The following is a 27,735-nucleotide window of genomic DNA, read 5'->3' as shown; positions in this document are numbered from 1 at the left end:
ACCTGCTTCAAAATTTCACTGTTTCAAAAAATCAGTTGGAGACTGCAGAGTTTTCGAGCACCTATTTTCTTTTGTCGGTCTGTTCCTTCAGCTAATAAAAAATGATGCCCAGGCTTAGCTTGGTTAAGCCAAGAATGCGTTGCATATTGCGCAGTCTTTTTGCGCGAGGTATTGCTTGGCGGCACTCGATTTTCTCGGCAGCTTTTCCTCTGTGACGTATGGATGGATGGATAGGAGCGCCCCCTTTGAAACGGGGCGGTGGCAACCGCCGCCATGCTCAGCCGTCCTTTTTTTTTTTTTTTTTTCACATGGTTTGGTGACGTCACCAAACCACGTGACGTCACGTCACGTGGTTTGGTGGCTGCCCGGCCACGCCCAAGGGCTGAACTGAGTGATTGCAATATGCTACGCATAAAATGCCAGTTAACACAGCATTCTACAGTTCTGAGTTGTAGGCTAAACTGTCGCTCTTCCTGCATCAAACCTTCGCCTTGAAAACAATAATCAGACATGCTGTCGCAGGCTTTCTGGTGGTGGCTGGTTGTGATTTTTCTCTGTGCCTGCCTTCCTTGCCCACCAGAGCCAAGGTCAAGCCCGGACTGAGGATCCTGCAGGTGCAACCCACGGCTAAGCAGTCCTGGAATGTGGCAGTGGACACCAACTCCAAGCAGACTTCAGCCACAGTGACAGTCACTCGTCTCAACGAAGATACCGCTCTTCCTGAAAGGTTGGGAACCACTTCGTCTGGAAGACGAAGTATCTAGTGTTAGCTGAAACTCTTCTGCCATTTCGTCCCCTGATATCATACTCACATAGTTCCACCTCTATCCACCATATTGGACCATGATGTCATCATTGGCGTGCCGCAGGTGGTTGTTTCTACAATACTATTGTAGATGGCGCTAAAAGTCTCAGTGTGAGATGTGCTGTTTTCTAATTGGTGCCACAGATGGCGCTGTGATCTCAGGCTGGTAGCAGACCCCACGAAATCTCGAAAAATGATGAGTAGTTGCTGCCACAGATGGCACTGTGATCTCAGGGTGATAGCAGACCCCACAAAATCTCAAAATGTGATGAGTGCGAGCTAACGCTGTTAAAAAGGGCAGAATTAGGGATTCTTCATTTTTTTCCACAAACCAAAGCAGCAGCAGACAGTGAGGACAGCTTGATCCAATTTTAGAGTGCTAACTCTTGAGGCGAACGTTCCCGGTCTGTGCGTGGTAGTCGGTGCTGTCGTCATCAAGCATCTGCACATTTGCCAGACAGAGCTCAGGAAGGACTGCGCTGAGCGCGAAGCAGGTGGCGTGCCATGTATCCTGATGGTGAGTTGCCCACATGCACCAAAGAGCAGTGAGTCACCCGTGACATAGAGGGCGCCATGCAGAGAGCACTTACGTGAGCAGCAAATCCCAGAGTTGTCTTGTGTGGGTGAACCTAATGACATCAAGGAACAGTGTTGTGCAGAAGTTCAGACATAAATTGTGGCACATGAACGAACAGCCAGGGTTTGCAAGTGGGAAGATGTGCAGGCAGAGTAAGGGCTGTCACATTCACATAGGCGTTTGCGGCAAGAGCAATACACCGAGGCCAAACGTAAGGCTTGTGCGAACCCTGAACGCCGAGGTGCGGGCATGTGAGCTGAGCTCCGAGCTACGTGTAAATGAGGGGAAGATCCTCAAGTTCAGCCTCACCAAGTAGACGCCACTAGCGAATGACGCCAGGACCCTCAAGTTCAGGCCTGTGATGCAGAAGCCACCCAAGATGGATGCATAGATCAAATTTGCGATTTATGCGAAAGCAAAATCTCAGAAGTATCAGTTGCAAATGAAATCAGCTAGTGCGATCATCTGCATCGCAACGAATGTGTAATCGGCGTATATAGTTTTGTCCCTATCAGAATTCAGTTATGTGGCTTCTTGTGGCTGAATTGAAGTTTGTTTGGCGGTAAAAGACGTATTTAATGTTTGTAACAAATTTGGATTTGAAATCAACAATACTTTGTTCCACCACTCAATTCAAACTTGTGTATGCTCATGTCGAGATTACAAACTTTGTGAGCACCATTTGGGTATGAATGCGGGAGTGGCCTAGACTCGTGAGTTTCATGGGTAAAAGTAAGCGTTTAAATCATTGCAGTGTGCTTGTGAAAACAGCTGGTGGCGATGGTACCTGTATCTCATTTCATTGCCTTTTCTGTCTGATAAGAGTTGCATTTTCAGTGCAAGTAGTCCATTTGCCATTAGAACGTGGTAGCCAATCGATATCGGCCCACTTCAATTTGGCCCCGCCGTGGTGGCTCAGTGGTTACGGCGCTCAGCTGCTCACCCGAAAGACGCGGGTTTGATCCCGGCCGCGGCGGCCGAATCTCGATGAAGGCAAAATTCTAGAGGCCCGTGTACTGTGCGATGTCAGTGCACGTTAAAGAACCCCAGGAGGTCGAAATTTCCGGAGCCCTTCACTACGGCGTCCCTCATAGCCTGAGTTGCTTTGGGACGTTAAACCCCAATAAACCAAATGAACCAAAACCACTTCAATTTGCTCTCGGTATATCTGAAAAAAATTGACTGTTGATATCGTCAGATTGTCTCAGTGGGGCCGTCCTGTGGTGCACTGCTCCTCTTTGCAGTGGGGAAGAAGTGCTCAACTGGCTCTTTGAGGTGGAAGAAGGCCTGGCGCACGAGGACGGTGGCCAGATCACGTGGCATCTGCGCTACCTGGACACCCCCAGCCCAGATGTCGCGGCCACCGTGACCAGCACGACGGGTGCCAGTGACGTGGATGACAGCGTCAAGCTCACCTCTCGGCTGGACATCCACAAGGATGATGTCCAGGCCGTGCTGCTGGTCGCCAAGGTACGTGCGGCTTCAAGAGTGCCACAGTCAGGAACCAGTGGTGAAAGGCCTTTAAAAAAATGTGCCGTTTATCTCGTCATTAAAAGTACCGCATTTACTCGCATAATTTGTTCACGTTTTTTTCTTTAAATTATGCCTTTAAAAAATGGGGGCGCAAATTATGCAAGAACTTTCTGACCACATCCTAAAAACCGCTATAAAGGCCGTAACACGTAATATATCTGGTGTTTCAGCGAGCACTTTAGAAAATTTTCAAAAATAGGCTTTTTGGGGTAAGAATATGGCTTTTTTGGCATAGTATTACCTGTGCTGGCAGACTCCAGAAAACCAGTGAATCATCTCAAGTAGTAAGCTGGTTAACTAATATTTCATAATTAATTTTATAACTGGTAAAGTTAAGTACTTAGTTGCAATTAGTGTGCTTGGTGCATGATGGCCTTAGCTGCCTATGTGCCATTAAACACAACACAACACATTAGTTGCAATTAGAGATTTGTAGAAAGCCATTAGTAATAGCCATATCAGTTTTTAGAATTTCGAAAATGCGATTATCCTTGGCGCTCTGGCTCGACAAAATTTGGCTTTTTCAACTAGTTAAGTGCACTGGAGGGGTTGCTTTGCCTGCATGCTTTCGAAAGGGCATTCACGTTCGCATGATGCAGGCAAACAGCCACAGCAGCTAGAATAATCGCATTTTCTAAATTCTAAAATCTGATTAACGACCGGCTACAAATCTCTAATTGCAACCGGTTGCCTATCAGTGATAGTTAGAAAGTTAGTTACCAGAAATTAGTTAACCAGCTTACTACTTAAGACAATTCCCTGGCTTTCCAGTGTCCACCATCACTGGTAATACCATGCCGCAAAAGCCATATTTTCATCCCAAACAGCTATTTTCAAAAACTTTTGAAAGTCTTCCGCGATACGCCTGGTATACTGTATATTGCCCCCTATGCATAGGCCTGTTCCCATCTCGCATCCCACGCTGGCAAAAAAAAAAAACAAAAAAAACTTTGAGGATACTTAAACTTTGCCTATAAGAGTAAAACGCAATAGTGTTGTCACGCAGCCTTCGCTTATCAGCAGCTGCGTGCGGGAAAGGGGTGGGGGAGTGCTGGGGGGAGCAGCTGCCATTGGCCGCCTCACGCGAGAAGGCGTTGCTGGTTCTGCGCGTTGACGTAAGCAGTCATGAGCAGCTGCTCAAGACCAGCACGAAGAGCGATACGGCGACAGCGTGGATGCAGGCTTGTCCACCTCACGATCTTGTTAACGCTCTCACGTTAAAAGTTGACTCCAAATATAACACGTATACCCCTCCCGCCCTGCCCCACGTTATGTAGTTCTCCGCGGTATGGCATGATGGGGCTTGCGCAGCTCAAAGCAGTGAGCACGCAATGATGCTATCATGAAGCCAGCAGTGGGAGGCTAAGGAGATAGTGGGCACGATAAAATGGCGCCCTCGCGTGCAGCCCAGCTGACTAGTGGCAAACTGAACAGCAAACAGTTTGGTAGTTTCGGATTCGGCCGCGCACGCAGTGGATTGCCTTGGAAAGCAAGCCGGGTAAATGGTGCGTAATTTGTGCCCTCACCACTTGCGCCTTTCACAACCGCAAACGGCAACATGGCCACACCGATGTTCCCAAGACTTTCTTGTGCGCACCCGTGTTCCTGCTGGTGGTCGGGCCCAGCAGAAAGTGCCAAATATGGAAGTAAGTTTGTTTTTTTTCTTCAAAAATCCGCGGGTAAAAAATTGGGGTGCGCAAATGATGCGTGGGTGCAAAGTGATGCGAGTGAATACGGTAGGTGTGGGAGCCCTAAACGCATTCCAGGAAAGGTTAACACTTCTAGGATGCCGCACTGACGGTGGTGGCCATGCTCGGTTGTCAGCCAGGTCTTTTGGCTGCTGAATGGCCCAGAGCGTTAAGACGTGGGCACTGCGCATGGCCTTCGTGGCTGCTTTCAAGGCTTGAGGTGGCACTGCCATTCAAACTTGTTATGTCTAGACCTAGGGGGACTGGTTGCCACTGTTTCGAGGTCAATGGCAGTGTAGCATAGCCTCCGGGATCGGTGCCAGAAATTTGGTGATGGCAACACCTGTATTTTGGGTTCTGGTCTTGTCTGCCTTACAATATCTTCGTTTTCAATGAGGGTTTAGAATGCCCTAGTCCTTCGATACAGGCAAACTTCATTTTGTTCTGGTGTCCGTTAAAGTGTTGCTGTATTGAAATGGGTTAATTTCCGAACCCGTGTCTGCACGCAGTCGAACCAGCTGCTGAACACGGCCGTGCTGACGGGCAAGCAGGTGTCGCAGCCGATGAAGGTGTTTGTGGTGAGCCAGTCGGGGCTGCTGGGGGACGTCACCCTGCAGTCGTCCTGCCACTCGGCCGACGAGTCCGTGCTCAAGGTGTGTGCGCAGTCAGACCTGTCATCACTTGAGTTGCAGCTGAATGGAAGCGCCTTTTCTGTGTAGAACTCGTGGTGCCCGGACCCGAAAAAAAAATTTTCATTCCTTGATTCATTCAGTTATCCACTCACTCATTTATACATTAATAATTAATTTGTTTGTTTGTTTGTTTGTTTGTTTGTTTGTTCTTTAAGGTTCTCTAGGAGCATTACATGAAGGGTGGGATAATGGATCATGTATTTAGTTCTTCAGTTATTGACTTGCAACTGTCAGGGGCAGGGTATATCATGGTGTCAGTGGTTGAAATGAAGAGCGATCATTTTAATAACTCAGAAGAGCAAAGCTGGAGGCCACTTGATGAGACGTAATGACCAAAAACCGCAACAGACACAGGACAGAGGCAGGCGACAACACAGGGTGGTACTTGCGACTGAAAATTTATTGAAAAACGTCATAGCTTTTATAGAAGATCGCAGGTGTGACCCCGGTAGAGCACCGGACACGAAATTCGGAGGCCGTGGGTTCAGATCCCACCGGCAGCATGTGGTTGTTTTTTCGGCTTTCTTATCAGTTATCTTTAGGCCTCAAAATAGTAACATTTAATTTCCAAGTAATCAGCACCAAAAATTTAGAAAAAAAAAATTTAGAAACATTCTTTACGCTCCTTAGTTTCGGTGACTGTTGGCTTCCGTCGTGTATGTCATAACGAGCCCCTCTTTTCCCTTTCCTTGTCTGCTGTGCAGCCAATAGCAAGATAGGAGGAGGACATAAAAAAGAAAACAAAAACAAGATCTTTAGCGAATGTTAAAAAAAAATTACCATAGACACTTTGGAAATTCTGAAGTGTGCTTGGCGAAAGGCCTTGTGGTCAATCCACTGCGTATACAGTGAAAGCTCGTTAATTCAAAACTCGATAATTCGAATTTTCGAATAATTCGAACTACACTACTTGGTCCGGCCAAGCTCCATAGAGATCTGTGTATAAAAAAGCCCGTTAATTCGAAAGCGAGTGGGTTCCGTTATGGATAATTCGAACTACGCGCCACCGCGTCTGGGCAGCTTGGCACACAGCATGTGGCCAAAAAAAAGAAGCACCTCCTCCGCATAGTTACAGGCTGTGTACGTCCTAAACGGAGACAGAAGATGGAACTAGATAAAACCTTGGAAGAGTCCGTAAAGCTTAAATGGCGCCATCACTGGCGTGGTGGCCGCGGAGGGAAGGGGTTGGCGACCGCGTTGGCGGCTGCCTACCCTCTTTTCCGCGCAACCTCAGGAACTCGCAACTAAATGCTCGTTAATTCGAGCCCTGTTAATTCGAAAATATGGATAAGCATTGTCAGCGCGGTCCCAGCCAACGCCCATGAAGGCTATGACTTCGGATGGGCGCTACAAATTACAAGCGAAAAACTTTTTTTCTTTGCGAGTGTCGCCCATGCTTCCGGAAGCACGCGCTCAGCCATCACGCGCTCAGCCGCCAACAAGACACCGCGAACAAGACAACAAAAAGTTCGCTTCCCCCTTGCTAAGGTCAAAAGTGATGTTATCACTGCGTAGCATCTTGGCGCGCCGCCAAGAAATGCGTTGGGGGGGGGGGGGGGCCGTGACGGTGCTGAAAACGAGGCTTGCACAACCGAACAAGCGCTGGCACTCTGCCAAAGTTCGCTTTCCCCTTGCTGGAGCTAACGTCAAAAATGATGTTATCACTGCGTAGCATCTTGGCGCGCCGCCAAGAAATGCGTTGGGGGGGGGGGGGGGGGGGGACGGTGCTGAAAACGAGGCTTGCACAACCGAACAAGCGCTGGCACTCTGCCAAAGTTCGCTTCCCTCTTGCTGGAGCTAACGTCAAAAGTGATGTTATTGAATTACCCAAAGGTGCTTGTAGTAAACGAGGGACTCTCTGGGGGACTCTCTGGGCCGCTTTGGACCCATGCACCTCACTCACTCGACTGCAACCAGACCTCTGGCGAAGGAGCAGCGCTGCAGCTGCCACCGCCGACTTGCACGCTTGTTCTGCCGCTATTGTGCGATGTCATGGTTGCTATGCACAGCTGTGCCCCCCACCGGCGCACTGGTTGCTAAGGAGGAGAGGAGGTTGCGCCGCTGCGTGGAGGAGAGGCCACAGTTGGCATGATTCCAGCGCACGGATAGACGCGACCACGAGCATGAGCCATTAATGGCTTTCGCCTTAAAAACGACAACCTCTACATGTAAGTGAAGAAATGAAGGGCTCAGTGTAAATATTGTCACGTTGTTTGTTGTGACGGCAGTCCAGCGGTCAGGAAGACACCAGAAAGACTTGCAAACGAAGCTCTTTATTTGGGCTGACTTGCGCCCGCAAAATAACTGAATCACTCGGTGGCGGCGTAAGCAACAAGCGTGCTTGTCAATCCTCGAACTACGAATGCCGCTGCTCGTGGCATCGTTCAATTTAAAGCCGGCTAGGAAACTTCGAGATAACAGGTCGAGATCATCTAGAGTAATCTAGAAACACGTAGGCGAAGCTGTTCATGGCTGTGAACAATCGAGATTAGTCCAGTCGCTTCGCGCGTCAGGAACAAAAATGATAACACCCCTTTTCTGCGGCCTTGCGCGAACGAACGGATGCTACAATGATACGTGGCATTATCATGAGTTGCACATGAAAAGGATAACTGACAAGTTCCGAAACTTGAAAGACAACTGTACATGGAAGTGATGACATGAAAAACCACAGCATAAAAGGCACAAAATGCACTCGAAAAGGAAAGGAAAGCAACCAAACGGTTGGACGATGGAAATTTAAGGGGAGTTAAAACACTCAGCAACTGCCTCTGCAATCTCTCTTTCAAGTCGTCCCTTCCTTCCTTCGTATAATCTGAGTATGGCTGCATTGTGGGCAACAGCCCTGACATTTGCGGCAGTGAACTGGCTAATTTGACCCCCCCCCCTCCCCTCTTTCCCTGCTCGTCTAAGGAACACACGTGCTCTTGTAAAAGATCATTTAAGTGTCTGCTGGATTGTCGTGTATAGAAATGGCTGCAACTGAGGGGAATCTTGTAAATGACACCTGTTATATACCGTGTAAATGCATGAAAGGGTCACAACTCTTTTTCCAAATTCAAGGGCCAATTTTCTGGGTGTGGCGCATACACTTGATGCACCAGAAAAAAAAAATTTTAAGTAAAAACACATCAATCAGGAGATGAGCAGCATTTATTCTGCATTCAGTCATCGCTCATGGACTATTCCGACTTCGAGCTGGTGCTGTACTTGGTGCACACTCATCTCAAGAAGTTGCGCAGCATGTCCGTTGTCAATGCGTAGCCGTTGTTCCGCACTTCCATCACATAGCAGAGCAGCTGCTGACACTTTTTCCCCTGCAATGTCCTCGATGTCATCCTCTGGTTCATCCTCTGTGGCACATGTATCATTTACTTGCGCGAGAATCGCACGGTCTGTATACGCTCTCTTTAGAGTGCACGAGGTAAGTCCAACCTCGTTATAACGAAGTCGCATTTTGCGCGGAAATTCGTTCGTTATATCCAATATTCGTTATAAAAGTATGCACTCAAATTCCCGCAGAAAAGGTCGCTAATAAACCCAAGTAAAGAGTACTTTAAGATGGACAGCACAGGGTTGAAAAAATGCACTATCTTTGAATTTAACGCGTGGTATAAGCATATGAAACCTCGCCTTGCATTTCGTACTGGAAAGCAAGAGGAAACTCACAAATCGGGCTGCTGGCCAGGTGCGAAAACTATGTTATTTAAAAAACGACGTAATCTTCGTTTGGCGGCACTTCACACTGTTTGACAGGTTATAGTTCTCGACGAAATCAACACAGAGCAGCGCTTTCCCGATGTCAGCTGATTTGGCCACAGGTAGGTTCCCGAGGTACCCCCTGAACTTCCTGGCCATGTCAGCGGCCTCGCCGCTGCTGAGAGCTCGCACTTCGCCATCTTCACATGCATCGCTGTTTCTAGCATCATCTGCAGAAACCACCTGATCAGCAATTTCTTGGTCGGTCAGTTCGGGCGCCACAGCCAAGTTGTCATCTGCACAGATGAATTCCTCGAACGTAACGTTCGGAACCGCCAGCTGACGCCATGTCGTCTCGCCGAAATTGTCCGCTTGACTCCCAGTTGCATGCGGAAGCTTTCAGCCTACTTCTCGCAGTTCTCGGCGCCAACGGCTGCTTCTTCGCCAGACATGACGTGGCAAACAATCCGATGGCGGTCATTAAATCGCTGCAGCCAGCATGAAAGTCATTGTGGCCTCAGACGGAAGTGAGACTTCTCGCCTTCATTTGAAGGGCGGCACCAGACACAAGCAGGTTAACAAGGCATCTTCAACATCCTGTCTTGCTGTCATTCTTCACAGCGCCTGCAGAGTGGGCGTTTGCAATCTTCTGCCTTGCGCTCAAGATAACCATCTTATCTAGATAGATAAGAGTGCTAGGCGCAACACCGAAGTCTGCGGCAATGACTTTTCCTTGCGCCCCTGTCAACTGCCCTGAACATCTTTATCTTCGTTTCAAGCGAAACTGCTGTTTGTTAAGACGCGTTCCGCTGCGGCGTCTACAGATTGAACTGCAGAGATAGCGCGCGCGGGGCGCGGGTCGGAAATTGCGACGGCGGGGGTGGCCGGGGAGCGGGCGTCGGTTCGATCACGTGCCAGTCACGTGCTAGGCAGCCGTTGATGCTAGGTTCTATTCGCTCTCCCTAGATGGCGTTGCGTGCGGAAGCGCGGGTGATTCAAACACATTTTAGGTGCGCGCGCTTCAAAAGATCAAAATTTAGCGTGTTTTGAGATTTTTTCCTACTTGTTTGAGCATTTTGAGCCCCGTGAATACAAAAACTGCTTCGTTATAACCGATACAGTGTCAAATTTTGAATTTTTCGTTTCGTTATACAGATAGAACTCCCTTAGAAATAAAGCATGTCCAACCAAACTTTTATTTCACTTCGTTATATCCGATAATTCGTTGTATCCGTGTTCGTTATAACGAGGTTCGACTGTACACATCTGGAGATACGAACTCCTCAAAAGATTCTGGTACCTCCACAGTCTCTTGGATGCTCGCCCAAACTTCATTTTCAAGGACGTTTTTCACAGGATTCATATAAGGCCCCTCTTCCATCATGTCACCACATTTAAAGCCTGCTCTTCTGAAGCAGTTTTCCACAACTTCTCAGGCAATTCCAGACGGCTGAAATCACCTGAGCAGCAAACTTCCCATCAATTCCTATAGCCAGAGTTAAGGAACTTGACTCAACTTCAGGGTGGAAAGGAATGACGGAGCAGGTCATTTTTTCCTCTGTTCCACTATTAAGCGGCACTTTCACATAAAGGAAAGGTTGCTACTGTACCACACGACATTTACTAAGCCTGTTGTAGCCACTTACTAGCAGGATCATTTCCTTTTCTTCCTCACATTGCAGTTGTGAGCAACACTTCAGGGTGATTTTGTTTGCTCCATCCTTGTGTCATGTTTGTACGGTCTTGCTGCATGTCAAACAGCAGACATTCTACCAGCCTTGTTCTCTACTGCAACTTGGTTGAAGGTGGGATGCAGAGTTTGGGGGGAAAGAAATAACTTTAGGGGCTTTGAGCACAGAGACTTTAGTGTGGCAAGAAGCATTGTCCACAAAGATAAGCACATCACGATTCTGAGCTTTCATCTTCTGATCAAATTTTAGCAGCCAGGAGTTGAAAATGCTGGATGTCATCCATGCATTCTGGTTTGCTTCGTACGTGACGGGAATGTGACGCCAGTGGCTGAAACAACGGGGTTGTTTCGACTTCCCAATCACAAGGGGATGCTCCTTCTCAGTTTCTGTCATAGCAACAAAAAAGGATGCTGATGCGCTCCTTCGACCACCTCTCGCCTTGGCATGCATCGGACTTGAACGACAGTCTTTCCTGGCCGCGTTTTGTAGAACAAACCGCTCTCATCCACGCTGAATACGTTGTCGGGGATGTAACCGTGAAGGAACTGAGGAAGATCACGATCTCTCCATGCGGACACGCAGTCTGTGACGGCAATTTTGGTGCAGCGCGACAGTAATTGCAACTGTGTGATGTGTGACATCCAGCTGCGGAAAGGAACAGAATCGGGGCAGCGGAATGAAAAGTGCAGCACATACGAGTCGGTACGACGCCAGCCACATTGCGTGAGCGTATCTGGGTTGTGTCTCTTCTAAATAGTGAAGAATTTACTCTGGGGACCTAAAAAAGTTGTCCTTAGTAACCGAGTGGCTTTTGTAACCATGTCTCTTGTACGCGATGTTGTTAACATGGCGAACATGGGAAGACCAACCAAACCACTTTCAAATGTCTCTTATAACTAAGTGTCTCTTATAACTAAGTGTCTCTTGTAACCATGTCTCTTGTAACAAGGTTTTACTACCAAGTAGCATGTTCATGAGGGCCAAGGTGTTGCAGCCCTTATTTTGTGAGCATCATCATCATCATCAGCCTGACTACGCCCACTGTAGGGCAAAGGCCTCTCCCATGTCTCTCCAATTAACCCTGTTCTTCACCAGTGGCGGCCACCGTATCCCCGCAAACTTCTTAATCTCATCCGCCCACCTAACTTTCTGCCGCCCCCTGCTACGTTTGCTTTCTCTTGGAATCCACTCCGTTACCCTTAAGGACCAGCGGTTATCTTGCCTTCGCATTACATGCCCTGCCCAAGCCCAATTCTTCCGCTTGATTTCGACTAGGATGTCATTAAACCGCATTTGTTCTCTCACCCACTCTGCCCGCTTCCGATCACTTAACGTTACACCTATCATTTTTCTTTCCATAGCTCGCTGCGTTGTCCTTAACTTAAGCTGAACCCTCTTTGTTAGTTTCCACGTTTCTTCCCCATAGGTGAGTACCGGTAAGATACACCTGTTGTATACTTTTCTTTTGAGAGATATTGGTAAACTGCCATTCATGATCTGAGATAACCTGCCATATGTGCTCCACCCCATTCTTATTCTTCTAGTTATTTCCCTCTCATGATCAGGATCAGCTGTCACTACCTGCCCTAAATAGACATATTCTCTTACTGCTTCCAGCACCTGGCTACCAATTGCGAACGTCAGTTCTCTTGCTAGGCTGTTGAACATTACTTTGGTTTTCTGCGTGTTAATTAGCCCCACCGTTCTGCTCTACCTGTCTAATTCATTGATCATGCTTTGCAGTTCATGTCCTGAGTGACTTAGCAAGGCAATGTGATCAGCGAATCGCAAATTACTCAGGTATTCTCCATTAACTCTTATTGGAAGATATTGGAAGATATTTATTTGTGAGCATACTACTAGAGAAATTGAAGTGAGGGGAAGCATTTGTGCAAAAACCAGGTGGGGCTCAAATTACATAACCCATGGCATGTGGCACAAGTGTGGGGCGTTTGGGATTATTTCTGAATGGTAGCAGGAGCAACTGAGTCATTCCCATAGTTCCAAATGCCAAACACTGTGCATGCAATTTTTCTGAAATTGTGGATGCTGTTTTGTGGCAGGTGCGGAAAAATACTGGGCTGCTCCAGTCTGTGGAGTTCAGGCAGCCAGTGTGTGCACTCCTAAGGAGAAATGGCGCCATGATCACATGTAGTACTGGCAGCCTTCCAAACCATTCTAAAGAGGCTAGCCCTTGATGAAGAAAGTAGTTGTGGCCAAGGTGGCACTTGGATTTCTTGGCGGTGTCTTTTCTTGTCCTGCTTTAGGTGTGGTGGCACACTGTGGAAACGGGTTCCTCTAGTGAAAAGCAATGGCAGCACATTCTGAAATGCACTCTCTTGAACCAGGTAGAGACCGGTGGGTGCCTTGTATGTTCACTTCACTGGGCAGTCTTGTAGTAAGTCGGGGAGTCTTATTATTTGTCTTAATAGTGGTTGGCTTCTGAGGGGGAAAATGCAAGCCTTTAAAGGCTCTGCTTTGCAGTTAAAGAAACTCCCTCTTAAATTCCTTACGAGATTTACTGGCATTGTGTCTGTGTGAAAGTTGCCATTTTTTTGGGCGCAAAATTAGGCCCAAGTAACTTAAGCAAAACCCTGAACCTTAAGGGATGTTTCCAGCATGAAAAAACTCGCTGGCACACCAAAGAGGACATAGCTGCTGTGCTTGACAATAAGGCTGCTTCTGAATGAAAAAGTCACCTTAGCCGTCAAACTGTAACCAGGTTTAAGCAGAAAAGCCTAGCTGAGCCTAGCTCAGGGACCTTCAGTCGCTTGATGCGGGGCTAGGCATGAAAGCCTTGGCGACCTCTCGCTCTGTCAGGTGTCGCCGTCATGCACATCGGTGTACCTGGACGGCTCGGAGGTGCGGGGCTCCCAGAATGCCACGGTGCTGGTCAAGTACGGCACCTACACGGGCCAGGCAAACTTCCTGGTGTGGATGCCCGAGCTTCCGCTGGACCTGCGTCTCTCAGACCCCAAGCTGAGCCAAGTGCGCGCCTGGCGCACCCCACACCGCCACAAACGGTACGTCATCACACCACCTCCCAATGGGCACTAAAACCCCCTTGGATGTCCTGTGGATCTCTTGGACATCCATGGGACATCCAAGGGAAGTTTTGATGACCATTGGGTTCTTCCTTGGCTTGCATTTAGCGCTTGTCATTTATCAGTGCTGTCTTTGGTAGCCCTTCTTTGCACTTCCTCTTTAATTATTAATTTTTTATTGTGTTGTTATAGTGGAGCGACTGCCGGCAGATTTACTGCAAAGCTAACTCCACCTATAGCCAGAGTTAAGGAACTCGACTCAACTTCAGGGTGAAAAGGAATGACGGAGCAGGTCATTTTTTCCTCTGTTCCACTATTAAGCGGCGCTTTCACATAAAGGGAAGGTTGCTACCATACCACGCGACATTTACTAAACCGGTTGTAGCCACTTACCAGTAGGATCGTTTCCTTTTCTTCCTCACATTGCAGTTGTGAGCAACGCTCCAGGGTGGTTTCGCTCCATCCTAATGCCACATTTGTCTTTGTACAAATTTATGCCTGCCAAATCACTCAGCGAACAGTGGAAAAGGATTCTCAGTTCAGTACTGCAAAACGTCCACTGAAAGGGATGCTAGCGTACTTTTTACAAAAAAGCATTGGTTGATCTTAGCCTTGCATTTTACCCTAATTGCCCAGCTGAAAAAAAAAAATAGCAAAGCAGCAAGGAAACATTAGCAGTGTTGTTTGAATGTTAAATTTATTTAAGAAGTCTTTGTACTGTGCAACTAATCCATCTCTGTGAAGACAATAGGCAGATACAAAGGCCACCTTGGCATCTAGCTTGAATTCGCCTAAGCACAGAAATTGATCCACATACCATGCACATAAGAACCTTGTTTACTCGCTCCTGGTTCTTATGATTTCCCGCTTCATGCACTTAAAATTGGGAGTCCCTAAAGTTGCACTGTATTTCTTCTGGTCAATATGTTCCCGGATAATACGATTTCTCAGTGAGTATGTTTATAATTTTGCTAAAAATCTAGTTGTATGATATGCTTAGCGACAAACGGTCGATGCGCTGACGTACGGGCAGGCTTAGCCCATGGGCACGCGAAATGAAAAGCTCTAAGAGTGGTTTTTCCACGATACACAAGTGCGATGGAGCGAAGCATAAGTTGCTCGTTTGAAGATGCTTTTGCGACATCTTTAACAATATTGAGCAAATCCAGTCGAGAAAGCATTTTCAAATGAGCCTCTCCTCCACCACACACAGCTTCAATGCTAAAACAATCATTCCTCGGATAGGCTCCAGATGACCATCTGTATGTAGGTCGCCGATGCTGAAGACAACTTAGATTTCTAATTGATTCTGATGAAATCAGGCAAGTGCATTACCGAAACGTGGTACTGAAACAAAAAGTCTGTCGTATGCCATCTTTGCACCATATTTTGGTGTGAATAAGCGAGCACTTCAACCGAGAGAAGCATTTTACGATGTGTGTTCAGCGTTGAAACAGTCAGTAGTTTTGCATCATTCATTTTTCTCAGATAATACACTTTTCTCTTGAATTTTTTTATGAAACGTGTCAACGTGGCTCCACTGTGTCTTCTGGCATTAAAACGGTTTGCCACCTTGTGTCGTCGAAAATTGCATTAGTCTTTCATCATAAATGACGTTACCAAACTGGCTGTCTAAATATCTTGGTCCCAACTAAAGGTCCCGTATGTCTGGCATTGAAGATGAAAGTGACATTATGCATTTCCTCCATACTGTTGCCGGATGAACATACAGTACATAAAACATTTCCCTAAACTTATTTTGGCCACACAAGGGCAACAGTGACATCTGAATGTGTTTACAAGCCACCTATGCTATGCAGCAACTGATGCTGGTCCACCTGTCACGTGGTGTCCTTGCATGAAAGTTACAGATGTGTTCAGTGCGCGTGAACTGAACTCCCAGGAAATAATTGCACACTTTTTAGAGGCCGTGCTGTTCGTGCACAAAGATGTGCATTCCATCTGCTTTAAGAGCTGCCCTGCTGAAAAAGCAGACACTGAGATTTCCTGTTCTTTGTCAGGTGTCGGAACCCACTTCTTCAGGGGACCGTGGACTGCCGCAATAACTGGTTGCGCAACAAGCGACGCATCCTTGACAAGTGGGACGACGTACGTTGTGGTTACGCCTCCTTCCATTGAGGTTTTGTCATTTCTTGTTTCTACGGTGTAACAACCTTTGGTTTTGCTCAGTAAGACTGAGGGTTGTCTCAATAGTTGTAATTTTTATTACAAGGAGAGATAATTTGTTTTCCCTGTTGAATGTTGTCTGTGAGGCTCATTGCATTTCATTGTTAACAGTGAAATATCTTCAGATTGCTGCGTGTTTTCTGATTAGCAGTTCATGAATCCTCTTCCTTGTGCCCCACCGCGGTGGCTCAGTGGTTATGGTGCTCGGCTGCTGACTCGAAAGATGCGGGTTCGATCCCGGCCGCGGCAGTCAAATTTCGATGGAGGCAAAATTCTAGAGGCCCCGTGTGCTGTGCGATGTCAGTGCATGTTAAAGAACCCCAGGAGGTCGAAATTTCCGGAGCCCTTCACTACGGCGTCCCTCATAGCCTGAGTCGCTTTGGGACGTTAAACCCCAATAAACCAAACCTCTTCCTTGTAGAAGCCTGTCAACATTTGCGGAATGCATTTCTAACTCTCATTCTGCTGTAATGCGCGGCCACACACTCCAGTGTTTACAATAGGTACATATAGGTATGGGTTAGCAGTGTTGATTGTAGTGACGTGGCAGTGTGTGGCATCTGCTGTTCACAGAACAAAGTGTTTTGGACAGTTCAGGTTTGTGGGCTTCTCGGCCTTCATGTTAAATTGCAGGCTTGTAGGAAGACAGTTTGTTTAGTGCAGTGATCCTTCAGTCTTGAAACCCAAAGGTGACTGCCATTGGAATAACTTAAAGACATCAACTTTAAACATGAAACAGCGCAAAAATATGAGTTTAGGACAGAACCCAAGGTTAGCTGATATAACTTGTTAGTCTTTGTGTTTCATGTGAACAGGCAGCAGTATCACTAACCACCACTGGTGATGCTGGTAAAGTACAAAAGAAAATGGATGTGGCAAGAGAGTTTAGCCACATAGTAGTAAGCACAGCAACAAATAACACAAGAAAGTCTGCGATGTGGGTACCAGTGGTATTGCGTTGTTTTTCTAGTGCTGTGTGTTTCCGCACTTTCTACAGTGATACCATTTCACTCGTCATTTCACCCTCTGAAAAAAAAAAAGAAGAAAACAATAATTGATGGCATCAGCATCATGAGAGGCGTGCTAGATTTGATAGTCAGCGTAAAATTAGACAGGACATAGGAAAGACAGTACTTTTGCACTGCAAAAAGTGCATTCAAATTACTAAGACACCAGCTCGCCCATATTTCTACTACTCTAACAGGTCTGCTAGAGTTGTGGATAAACTTTGTGGATAAGTGCTTCCCAGTTTTGGGTAGTTAACCTTCTAGTTTGTTGTCAGTTGCATAATATATGTAAAAAAAATTGAGAATAGATCTTCGTGAAGAATCTCTTATACTACAGAAGGCAGTTGTAGCATTTCTGTTCTCAGGAGATATAAAGCTCGCTGAGGTCCTTTTTGGGCATGAGGATGTTAGCCGCATGGGGCATATGCAGTGTCTATTTGTGAAGGAGCCACTAAGCGATTGCAGTCACACTTTGGGTCAGCACTTATGCTGCTGTGCAGAACAGTGAGTGAAGCCTATGCAAATGTCTGAGGCAATGTGTATTAGCTGCTCCTGTTTTCCAGGAGTGACTTTACATTTTATGTAAGTATTGTGTCACTGTTGGGGATCATCATGAAGTGTGTGTGCCGATGTGGCATGGTGAGCGCACGACAACGCATACGAAAATGCCAAGGACCTGCACTAGTGCTGTGTGAGAAGTAGCGCTTGTGTGTGCCTCCTCTTTGTTTTCTTGTGTGTTTTCTTGCGCTTGCCACGTTTGTTTCAGCCAACACACCAACTAGCCCAACGCCACATCCTTTTCATTGTGTTTGCATCAGACAAAATGTTCGGTCACTTGATTTTAAGTGCTGTAAAGTGCCACACAAGGATTAAGCATTCCAGAGACTTCTAGGCAGCAATTTAGCACCCATGGAATTCTCCTCCTTGGTACTAAGATCTGTCATTTCATCCTCAGTTACAACTGCTCCATTTCAATGGGCGAAAAATACAGAAAGCATCCATCTACAGGGCTTTTAATGGACAGTGAAGAATTCATGTGGTTGAAGTTAATTTGGAGTCCTGCATTTGTATCGGGCTGTGAGGAAGAGCCTTGTAACCTCGTACAATATGCTGCATATCCGAGTGCAGCTGTGGCTTGTAAATATACATCAGTGTTTGGAACCGTATTGGTACCTCGTCAGTTTTAGCTGGTCAGGTGCATTTCATCAGTGTGCAGCTGAGCTCAGAGAGAGAGATACAGAGAGGGGGGAAAGGCAGGGATGTTAACCAGAAAGGTTTCCGGTTGGCTACCCTGCACAGGGGAAGGGAATGAGGGGAATTAAAGAGGGAAGAGAGAAGGAACGGGAAACACAGTCACAATCTGTCAATCAGGGCAGTCTCTCACAAAGAAGAAAACAGTGCCTTGTGAGCCTTTATGGCAGTCAACTGTTGTGGCCACGGACCGAGGATTTTGGCCTCTGTGAAAGGGTGAAAATCAAGGCGGTCGAGAGCACAACACACTTACGTCTTTCGTTCACAAAGACAGGGCACTCACACAGGAGATGACTGATTGTCTCTTCGCAGACACAGTTTACAGAGTTCCAAGAACTCAACAGGAGCTGCTCAGCGTAGTTCGACACTTTCTCCACTCGCACACAAAGTTTTCTGAGACGTTTTGGAAAGCACTCTGCTCTGCTTTCCTCGCTCTTTTTCTTTGTAGTATTCCGCTCTTTCCAAGTGCACGTCCTTCTTGCGCAGGGCGAAGGGTCGTCGCTGGGTGGCTCCCCAGGCTCCTGCCGCCTGCGGTTCCAGCAGGCACGGGTGGAGGTGCTCACGCGCTTCCAGAGTGTGGACCACAACTCTGGTCGCGAGGCCTACCTGCTGGGTCGTCGCACCCAGGTGGCCGTCACCCACTTGGTGGCACCCTTCCTCCGCGTGGCCGACGCCCACCTGGCCGCACTCAGGGGCACCACCGTGCGGGGACTGCGCGCAGGCCGCACCGAGGTCCAGGTGAGGACTGACCGCTTGCAGAAGCCTCACGTGAGGGGAGGTGCAGTGTGAGGAAGTAGATGAAGGTCCTGCGTGCATTTCTTCCTGTGTGTGCATGTGGAAAATCAAGCCCACGCCCCATAATAAGAATGGTACGACAAAATGGTGCTGACGGATGGGACGGAAAAAGATGGAGACAGACACATGCGCATGTGTCTGTCTCTTCTTCTTCCGTCCCGTCCGTCAGCGCTGTTTTGTCGTACCATTCAACATGAACCAACCAGCCTGACTCAGCCCTCTCCCGTAATGAGCCATGCTTTCGAGACTCCTACGACAACTCTCAGACCAAAAGCTCTCTTGCTCGGGATAGGGTCATCGACTGGCCGCCTGCTTCTTGCGTGCCTTTTTATATGGTTGACGGCACTGCCTTCAGCGGTGGATCATGTCAGATCATGCCACTCTGTCACGCATATTAGTTCAACTTTAGTTTTACTCGTGTTTGACACTTAGCATATACATGTCTCACCCCTCACGTGGTTTTTTTCAGTGTGCGTGCCAGGAGAGCTCATTTCTTAGCTCATGGTATTTGCTTGCAGGCATTAAAATGACCTCCTCTACACACCCCATGGACTGAATCGCAGTTAGGAAACAGCCATGCTAGTTGTTGGAGCTAAGTTTTAAGAGCTATATATAAGCACAGAAATATGCACTGAATCATTGAAAATACAAGTCAGAAACTCTCATTAGTGCCCATAGACGCAAAAGTTTATCAGTGGCTACAGTTTATGCCAAACACATTTGAACATAGTTTGAGATGCACACACTGCAGGTTACATAATGGATGCTTCGCTTACTGAGCAACAAATGGCTTGGTTTATGGTTTGGTTTATGGTGGTTTAGCATCCGAAAGCAACTCAGGCTATGAGGGACGCCTTTGAGGGGCGGGGCTCCAGATAATTTCGACCACTTGGGGTTTTTTAGCGTGCACTGACATTGCACAGTACATGGGCCTCTAGAATTTTGCCTCCATCGAAATGAAACTGACTCAGCCGGAAATTGAAGCAGTTTAAGAGCAAGTACTGGAGTAAGTACCGGATAAGGTAGACAAATGAAAGTCAAGAATGGGGATGGACGGACACCCAAACTGCACTGTGATGGAAGGGAAGGAGCGAAAAGGGAGAGTGAGAAAGAAGTACAGCTACATGAGACTAAGATGGAGGTGGGAATGGCCGTGAGATAAATGAAAATGAAAACATGGATGTTATCCAGTTCATGCATCAGCTTCCTAGGGCTTCTTGTGAGCACTTAGTCAAACTGTGATATTGCTACGCTTGCCAAGAGAAGGAAAGCGTTGCAAGGGGTGGCAGAAAGTTATGTGGGCGGATGAGATTAAGAAGTTTCCTGGGATACGGTGGCCGCAACTGGTGAAGGACAGGCTTGGAGAGACATGGGAGAGGCCTTTGCCCTGCAGTGGACGTAGTCAGGCTGATGATGATGATGAATATTGTTATCCTAAGATTTGTAAACAGGGTATTAGAATGCAAAATCAAGTTGGTTACTAAAGTTATTTAATGCCTTACAAGTATAGTATGTTGTGCAGATGATGGTTGCAAACAAAATATGTTTGCAATACCTCTGTTTCTTTTCATATTTGTTATGTGGAAAAACATTTGTCTTTCGTTTCAACTACAGTGGATGCACGCTAAACGAAACTCGCATAAACGAAAATGCCTCTTAAATGAAACAATTTCAAAACACTTATTTGATTTCCTTTAATATCTGTACTAAGTCAAGCTCGACAATCGAAACTCCATTTTGCGAGCAACACGGATAAATGAAACGGAAACTGAAGATGCACTGTATCGACATCGCCAGTCTCTCGTCGTTGTGGATACACAGAATTCAATCCAATCCAATCCCAGACACATTTTTTCCTCTGACACCATTTTGTACTTTGTGCTCGTTACTCAGTTCGTTGCTCAACGTTATTATTTGCTTTTCACGTGCGTGGTTATGGAGTCGACTACGAAAAAGCGTTCCCATAATGCGTTGTCTTTAGACACTAAAATGAAGGTTCTCCAAGACTTGAAGTGTGGCAAAGAATCGAAAACTTCAATCGCAAAATGGCACGGGATTCCGAAATGCACAGTTTCGAGGATTCTCAAGGATCGGCAGAAGATTGAGACAGCATTTGACAGCGGCACATTCGCTTCCAACAGAAAAAGAATGCCCCAGGCCGACCACGGGCAGCTCAAGAAGGCACTTTTCCTGTGGTTTAAGCGGGCCCGAAGCTCGAACATTCCGGTAGGCGGGCCCATTTTGGAGGAGAAGGCGAGAGAGATCGCACTCCAAATGGGAATTGAAGATTTCAGATTCAGTGATGGCTGGCTAAGCTGTTTCAAGAAGCGCCACGGCCCTGTTTTTCGCACTACAGCAGGTGAGAGTGCCGCTGTAGACAAGGATGTTTGCACAGACTGGCAAAAGCAGAAGCTCCAAGACGTCCTCGCAAATTATGATCCAAAAGACATTTTCAACGTGGATGAAATGGCACTTTTTTATAAGCTCCTTCCCAACAAGTCTCTGAGCTTCAAAGGTCGGAAGTACATTGGGGGAAAACACAGCAAAGATCGTGTCACTGTGCTGGTTGGAGCCAACATGGATGGCTCCGAAAAGCTAAAGCTTTTGGTTATCGGGAAAGCGAAGAGACCCCGTGCTTTTAAGGGTGTGAAAGAACTGCCCGGTGCTTTACCATGCCAATACCAAGGCGTGGATGACTCAGGCCATCTTCGAGACCTGGTTGAGGCAGAGAGACGCTGAGTTCACAAGGAAGGGCAGGAAGGTAGTGTTTATTGTGGACCATTGCTCGGTGCATGGGGATATTGAGAGACCTAAATTCTATGCAGCTAGAGTTCCTCCCAGTCAACACGACAGCCGTACTCCAGCCCATGCATCAGGGTGTCATTCACAACCTGAAAGTGTTATTTCGTCGCCATGTCCTGAGAAGGATGGTTCTGTGTATGGACAGAGACAAGGTCTACAGCATAGACCTTCTTTCTGCCATTCACATTTTGGCTCATGCATGGGGTGAAGTTACCGCAACTACCATCCAGCGATGCTTCAATCATGCGGGCTTCTCCACGGAAGCAGTCGACATGGATGAAGAAACCACTGATGTTGCCAAAGTGGAAGCCGCTTTCAGTCTTCTGGCTCCCACGTGCAGCACTGGCATGCTATCTGTGTAGGAATATGAGGCTATTGATGATGATGTCATTACCTGTCGTGATGACACTTTATCCGACATCGTGAAAGAAGTTGAAGGAGCATCTGGTGATGGAAGTGAGGAAGAGGTCGGTCATGACGACAGCCAGGACTGCCCAGTGTCAGTGAACGAGACAAGCCAGGCAGTATAGGTGCTTCAGCGGTTCTTTCAAAAAGAAGGACGCTTAGAGCACACGTGTAGCCTAAGCAGGATGGATGCATACTTGGTAAAGAAGCGGCACACCAGCCTGAAGCAAACCACCTAGCACAGCTTGTTTGGGGGTCACAACCCTTAAATGGAACTACCAATAAATGAAACATATTTCCTTGTCCCCATAGAGTTTCATCTAAAGGGAGTCCACTGTAGCTGTAGCTGGTATTCAAAAATTGCTGAGAAATGTTCATTTGGATTCGTAACCAAAAATTTGATATTTGCACACACCTAATTTTAAAGATGTCCTATCTTTAGTGTTGCCTTCGGGCCCAAGGGAGGCTTCGGACTCCTGTGCAAGAACCTTCTTGCTTGCTTGCTGCTTTGTTAGTCCGTGGCCGTAAGCAGTTCCTTAGATTTATGGGAACATGCTGAAAAGCAAAAATAACCACTCAATAATGTAACAACTGCAGTACAATATCGATGATACAAATCTCGTGGTTTCAGTAAAAATATTTTTATAATCCGAAGACGGAACAAAATTTATATATGCAGAATTTATTATGCAGATCTGTTTTTGGCTGACGGGGTTTACATACGGCTGCACGCTGCCACTCATTGCTCGTGGTGTGCACCGCACGTCTGGTGATCGCAGCATCGTCGACATACGGGCAGCAAGTGCTTGATGCTTGAGGGGGCAGTCGTGGCTTGTGCTTTCGTATCATCCGCAGTGGGGGGGAGGGGGTGTTCATAACATTCGATTGCACACAATGCACTCTGGCCAGGGCATTCTATGCACTCGTATCTTCCTGAAATTCGTGTAAACACGGATTATGTCATCGAGATTCTACAGTACCTGAAAAATGCTACCGTACAAAAGTCAGAAAAGAAAAAATGCCTTGAAGCAGAAGAAATCACCAAGAAAGTCGCCTTTTTAAGCTGCGTGAAGTGAAGTATAGTAGTCACTTTGCTTTTCTAAATCTCGTAAGTGCTTTTTGGAGAACCCAGAAATATAGAAAAATTCCCTATTTATCACACAAATTGGTACATATTTCAGCATTGGTGTCTTTCGTACCTTTAACCCCCCAATCGGCACATTTTTTTTTTTTCTCGAAATTGGTGCCAGAATGGTCATTAAGTACCTATGCTGCCTTCTTTTGGCAAACCAAAAGAAAATGTTTTGGATGAGCCCTACTCGCACCAAACCAAACACAAAGTGTCTGAAAACACACAAGCTGAACTTGTCATGAGGCAGAAATGACAGTTGGTTTATGACAAGCCTGGCTTGTCCCAAGTGTGCTTCTCTCATTACTTTCATTGACTTGAAACACGAGAGCAAGTGTATGAGGCAGTCTTACAATTGAAAGATTTTGCTGAAAAAGCCATTCGCGAGTATTTGCTAAAAAAAAAAAAAAAAGAAGTTAGCAGGGAGAGCCAATTATGTTGTGTGTTGACAATGCATTGGGAGCTGTTGATGTATGTGAGGTCACTTGCCTCCAGCCAGTGGATGAATTTTATGACCAGCTATACATCGTTGGCACTGATGGTGCAGGTCCTGTCGCCCATCACGGGCAAGGTGCTGGGTGCGAGTGAGCTGCGGGTGAGCACGGACAAGGAGAGCCTGGTGCGCCTCGAGGTGCAGCTGGTCACGGGCCTGTCGCTCGAGGTGCTCCCCGACGAGGCAGCCGCCCCGGGGGTCTTTGTGGCCAGGACGTCCACCAGCCAGGCGCTCACCTCCCTCTACCAGGCGAGAGAGGCATTGGCACACTCTGCTACGACTCAGCACAGTGCCTTACCCTTGTTATCTTATGTCTACGAAAACACAAGTGTGCGGTCCACTCTCCTGGCTGAGTGGGCAAACAGAGTCCATACGAACACTTTACATGCCTGAGGGTGTACAGTCAGGGTCAGTATGAAGGTTTTTGGTCGGTATGAAGCCGCACTTTCCATGGGTATTTGCGAACAGGAGAGGATGATCTCCTCGGAGGTTGTTGCGATCCTAGCAATGCAATTGCAAGTTCACCATGGTCAGAGCCTGGTTTCTGAAAAAAAAATTGCGGGGGGCTTAGCTTTGGTTAAGCCTGGTAGGTTGCAAAAGCAAAAGCACAGTGCCTCCAACAGAAGGAACGCAGTGCGCTGCGTCTACAGGTCACGTGTGGCTACCGGCTGCCGCTGCGCGACGACTCAACTTGGTAGCCCATCTCTCACCCTGGTATGACGTCCAAGGTCATTCTAAAGGTCAAACGTGGCCACCGGCCGCCGCTATCTGAAAGCCCGTTCATGAGCGTAGCATTGCTTTTGCAATAAAAAACGGCTCGACCTATGTGCGAGTGAATATGGTGTCGTTGTTTTGCACGATGACCTCAGACTGTGTCCATCAATCCAAGTTACTTACAGTTGTCAGCCCTTAGAGGCGCATCACTACCACTTGTGTGAGTGTGGCACATCTTGCGCACCGAGCAGGAGGGCCTGCTGGATGTGACCCTCCGTTTCTCGGATGGCACGTGGACGCCACTGACGGATGTGCCAGAGTCCGACTTCACCCTGGTCACGGAGAGCCTGGACCCCGGGGTGGTGGCACTGGCACCTGTAGCCCCCTCGTCGGGAGGCCTGGCCGCACGGCCGCGCATCGTGGCCATCGGCCAGGGACAGGGAAACCTCCTGCAGGTGCACCAACATTTTCACACCACCGAGAAAGCAGTTGCATGGGGGAATTCAGCGTGTGTGTCTGCATTGTTAGTTTGCAAAAGGCTTCCCTGAAGGGTGACTGTGGCCAATTATTTGGTCATCTTCTGGATGTACAGCCGGCCAAATCTTTAGCTGGCTTGCGTGACGGCCACGTTTTCCATGCTCCTGTAGCTTATGACGGAGCAAACTTGCGAAAATATCAAATCTAAGCAAAGGCTCACTAAGCCCGTGCTTAATATTTAGCTTTTCTGCAAGTTTGCTTCATCCCAAACCGCAGGAGCACAGAAAAAGCGGCCGTCACGCACGCCAGCTAAAGATTTGACTGGCTGTACGTGTCATAGGGTTTTTAAATATCCCTGAATCTCTCCTTGAGCGAGCTTACTGAAGCCATCACTAAGGCCCCTAATTTTCTGCAGCGGAAAATTTAAAATTCCTCGAAGTGAGAACAAAGAATTTGCAATATTCTGCGGGAAGCCTCTTATTAACATTTGACTCGTTAACGCATGCCACCTTTCACATAGAAGCAAATCGATGGACCAAGATTTGCGTGGAGAAGTTGGCTTTACCTCACAGCTCATGAGTCTAGTGGGTGAGCTCGCTGCGAAGTTTTTTGAAGAACAGCGAAAAGAAAAAAATTTCTGCTATATCAGTGTAGTTTGGTTGCAGATGTAACGTGAGATACTTTCTGAAGCCAATGATTCAAGAAAAAGAAAAACTTGTATGATATTTGTGCAAATGTAGTAGTACTGCTTTCAACCCATGGAAGTGTGTGGGAGTGCTGCTGCCAGAATCGCAGTGCTTGACGTGCTAGCTTTCTTGGGCAGACCTGGAAGCAAGCATGTCAAGGCATCAGCAGAACTTCGTTCGTTACGACATTTTACATTTCAAAAAAAGTCAAATGATTAAAATATTCGCATATCCATCATTCTGTTATTCCTGCTGACGTCCACAAACACGATGTCGTCAAAAAAGACTGTGGCTGCTGACACACCATCCTGCAAAAAATGCTAAAATCCACTACTTTTCATGGAATCATGGGAAACTATAGTCCTTAAGCATCACAATCAGTTCCTGATTTCCAGGAATCTAAACCAAGAACAAAGTGATCTTGTGAAGGAATTATTCACTGCACATTAGTCAATTCTGTTTGAAGTTCTTCTTGGCACACTCGCACTTTGCTTGAATTATGTTCAGTATGTACTCACTTGTCTAGAGTGCTCCAATGGTGTTCTCTGCTGTGCATTTGTAACAGTCGTTGCTTCCTGCTAGGATATAAATACAGCACTTCAAGGCATGAAAAGTAAACCACCATCCGTGCAGTAAGCACAACCCATGATGCACGCAGTCGGGTGGATAATAGGTAGTTTCATTTGTCTCCTATGTTAAAGGGACTATGCAACAAATTAAAAGTCACTTGCAAATGTTTTCAATACTTAGAAATGATGCTAAGAAGCATTCACACCAAGTATGAGTCTTCGAAACTGAGCCGGCAATTTATTATGAATTTTTAAAAACCATGTTATTTAAAATTCATGGGCCGATTGGTGTTTTTGTAATGACCGATTTTGAAACTAAAATCCTGAAAATAAACGTCGCTAGTCCCGTGACGTCGGCAGGCCACCACACGCTGTCATTTACTGGAGCCATGGCAGCCACGCCGTCACGGGCACACTTCCGGTAGCAATGAAAATTGTCTGCTCGTACCGCCGCGCAACCCCCTCGGGCAAGCGCGAGCCAGGGCACTGCCTTCGTGTGTATGGTTTCAATTTACCTCTGCCACCTCATTCTGTTGGGAGGCGGCAGGAAGACGAAGGCGGAGAGAGAGACCGGAGAGGCGCTGCCGATGCTGCTGCTGGGGTGCTGGGTGCGACAACCGGAAGTCGCAAACTGAACGTCAGCGAATGTATTCATGGGCAGGGCCCAGTCCCAGAGCTGTTTTCTTTATTTTTTTCTGGTGCCCCACATGTATGAGTTGAGAGGGGAGAGGAGGAGCATAATTTTTAAACGTCTATAACTTCGTTGTTATTGATGCTAGCTAAGAACTTCTTGTGCTGGGATGACGAGTGATGGAATGCCTGCCTCCCGTTTGCTTTACGTAATCTCGATTAATTTATTGCATAGTCCCTTTAGGACGTTACGCTGGGCTTAGAGTTGGGGCTCCAGACATGCTGCTCATGCCCTGTCACTCCAAACAAACCCAGCTGAGCCTGGAGCTGGGTGAGGCTTGCCAGCGGCGGCGCCGGGGCGCCCCCCTGGCCTGGGCTCGGGCCCGGGTCAGTGCCCGGTTCACCGCGGCCGGTGGGAGCCTGGACACAATGCCCTACCAGGATGGTGCCCGGTCCCAGGAGCCGTCGGTGCAGGCACACCACAACCGGGCTGCCCTGTCGGCCGACGGATCGCGGCCACTCGTCGCTTCTCCCCTGGAGCTGGGCCTCTACGCCCTGCTCGGCGTGCTGGGTCTGGCTGCCGCCGTCATGGTCACTGGCTGCACTGTGCTCGCAGTCAAGTACCAGAAGCATGCGGTACTTTTGCTTCACACACTCTCTGTGCATCGTATAACATGTCGAGCTAGCAGGTGTACAGGCAAGAAGCCGATCCAGTTCATATTTACTGAGTTTATAGCATTATCGTAAGATAATTATAACTCAGAAACAAAGAATACGCTGTAGTGATTTTAAGTGATTATTTGTTATCGATTGCATCTTCACTATTGGAATGATGCGTGCCATAAAAAAACATTAAAAATG

The 27,735-nt window shown here is 47.3% G+C and overlaps 1 protein-coding gene across 1 annotated transcript in view; it reads left to right on the top strand.

Annotated features, from left to right (window-relative positions):
• Positions 1 to 27,735, top strand: part of LOC149361634 (transmembrane protein 132E-like) — a 55,263-nt gene that overhangs the window by 17,988 nt on the left and 9,540 nt on the right. The window contains exons 5-13 of the mRNA XM_089572756.1: positions 581 to 727; positions 2,627 to 2,852; positions 5,113 to 5,256; positions 13,506 to 13,708; positions 15,751 to 15,838; positions 18,661 to 18,912; positions 23,853 to 24,040; positions 24,757 to 24,967; positions 27,190 to 27,510. Coding sequence (XP_089428882.1) covers positions 581 to 727; positions 2,627 to 2,852; positions 5,113 to 5,256; positions 13,506 to 13,708; positions 15,751 to 15,838; positions 18,661 to 18,912; positions 23,853 to 24,040; positions 24,757 to 24,967; positions 27,190 to 27,510 — 1,780 coding nt within the window. The remainder of the gene's footprint in view (positions 1 to 580; positions 728 to 2,626; positions 2,853 to 5,112; positions 5,257 to 13,505; positions 13,709 to 15,750; positions 15,839 to 18,660; positions 18,913 to 23,852; positions 24,041 to 24,756; positions 24,968 to 27,189; positions 27,511 to 27,735) is intronic.

The sequence above is a fragment of the Amblyomma mixtum genome, chromosome 2 (assembly GCF_055824585.1).
Source record: "Amblyomma mixtum isolate Tamu chromosome 2, ASM5582458v1, whole genome shotgun sequence".
Taxonomy (NCBI): domain Eukaryota; kingdom Metazoa; phylum Arthropoda; class Arachnida; order Ixodida; family Ixodidae; genus Amblyomma; species Amblyomma mixtum.
The sequence above is the reverse complement of the archived record's forward strand: the minus strand, read 5'-3'. Positions and strand labels throughout refer to the sequence as shown.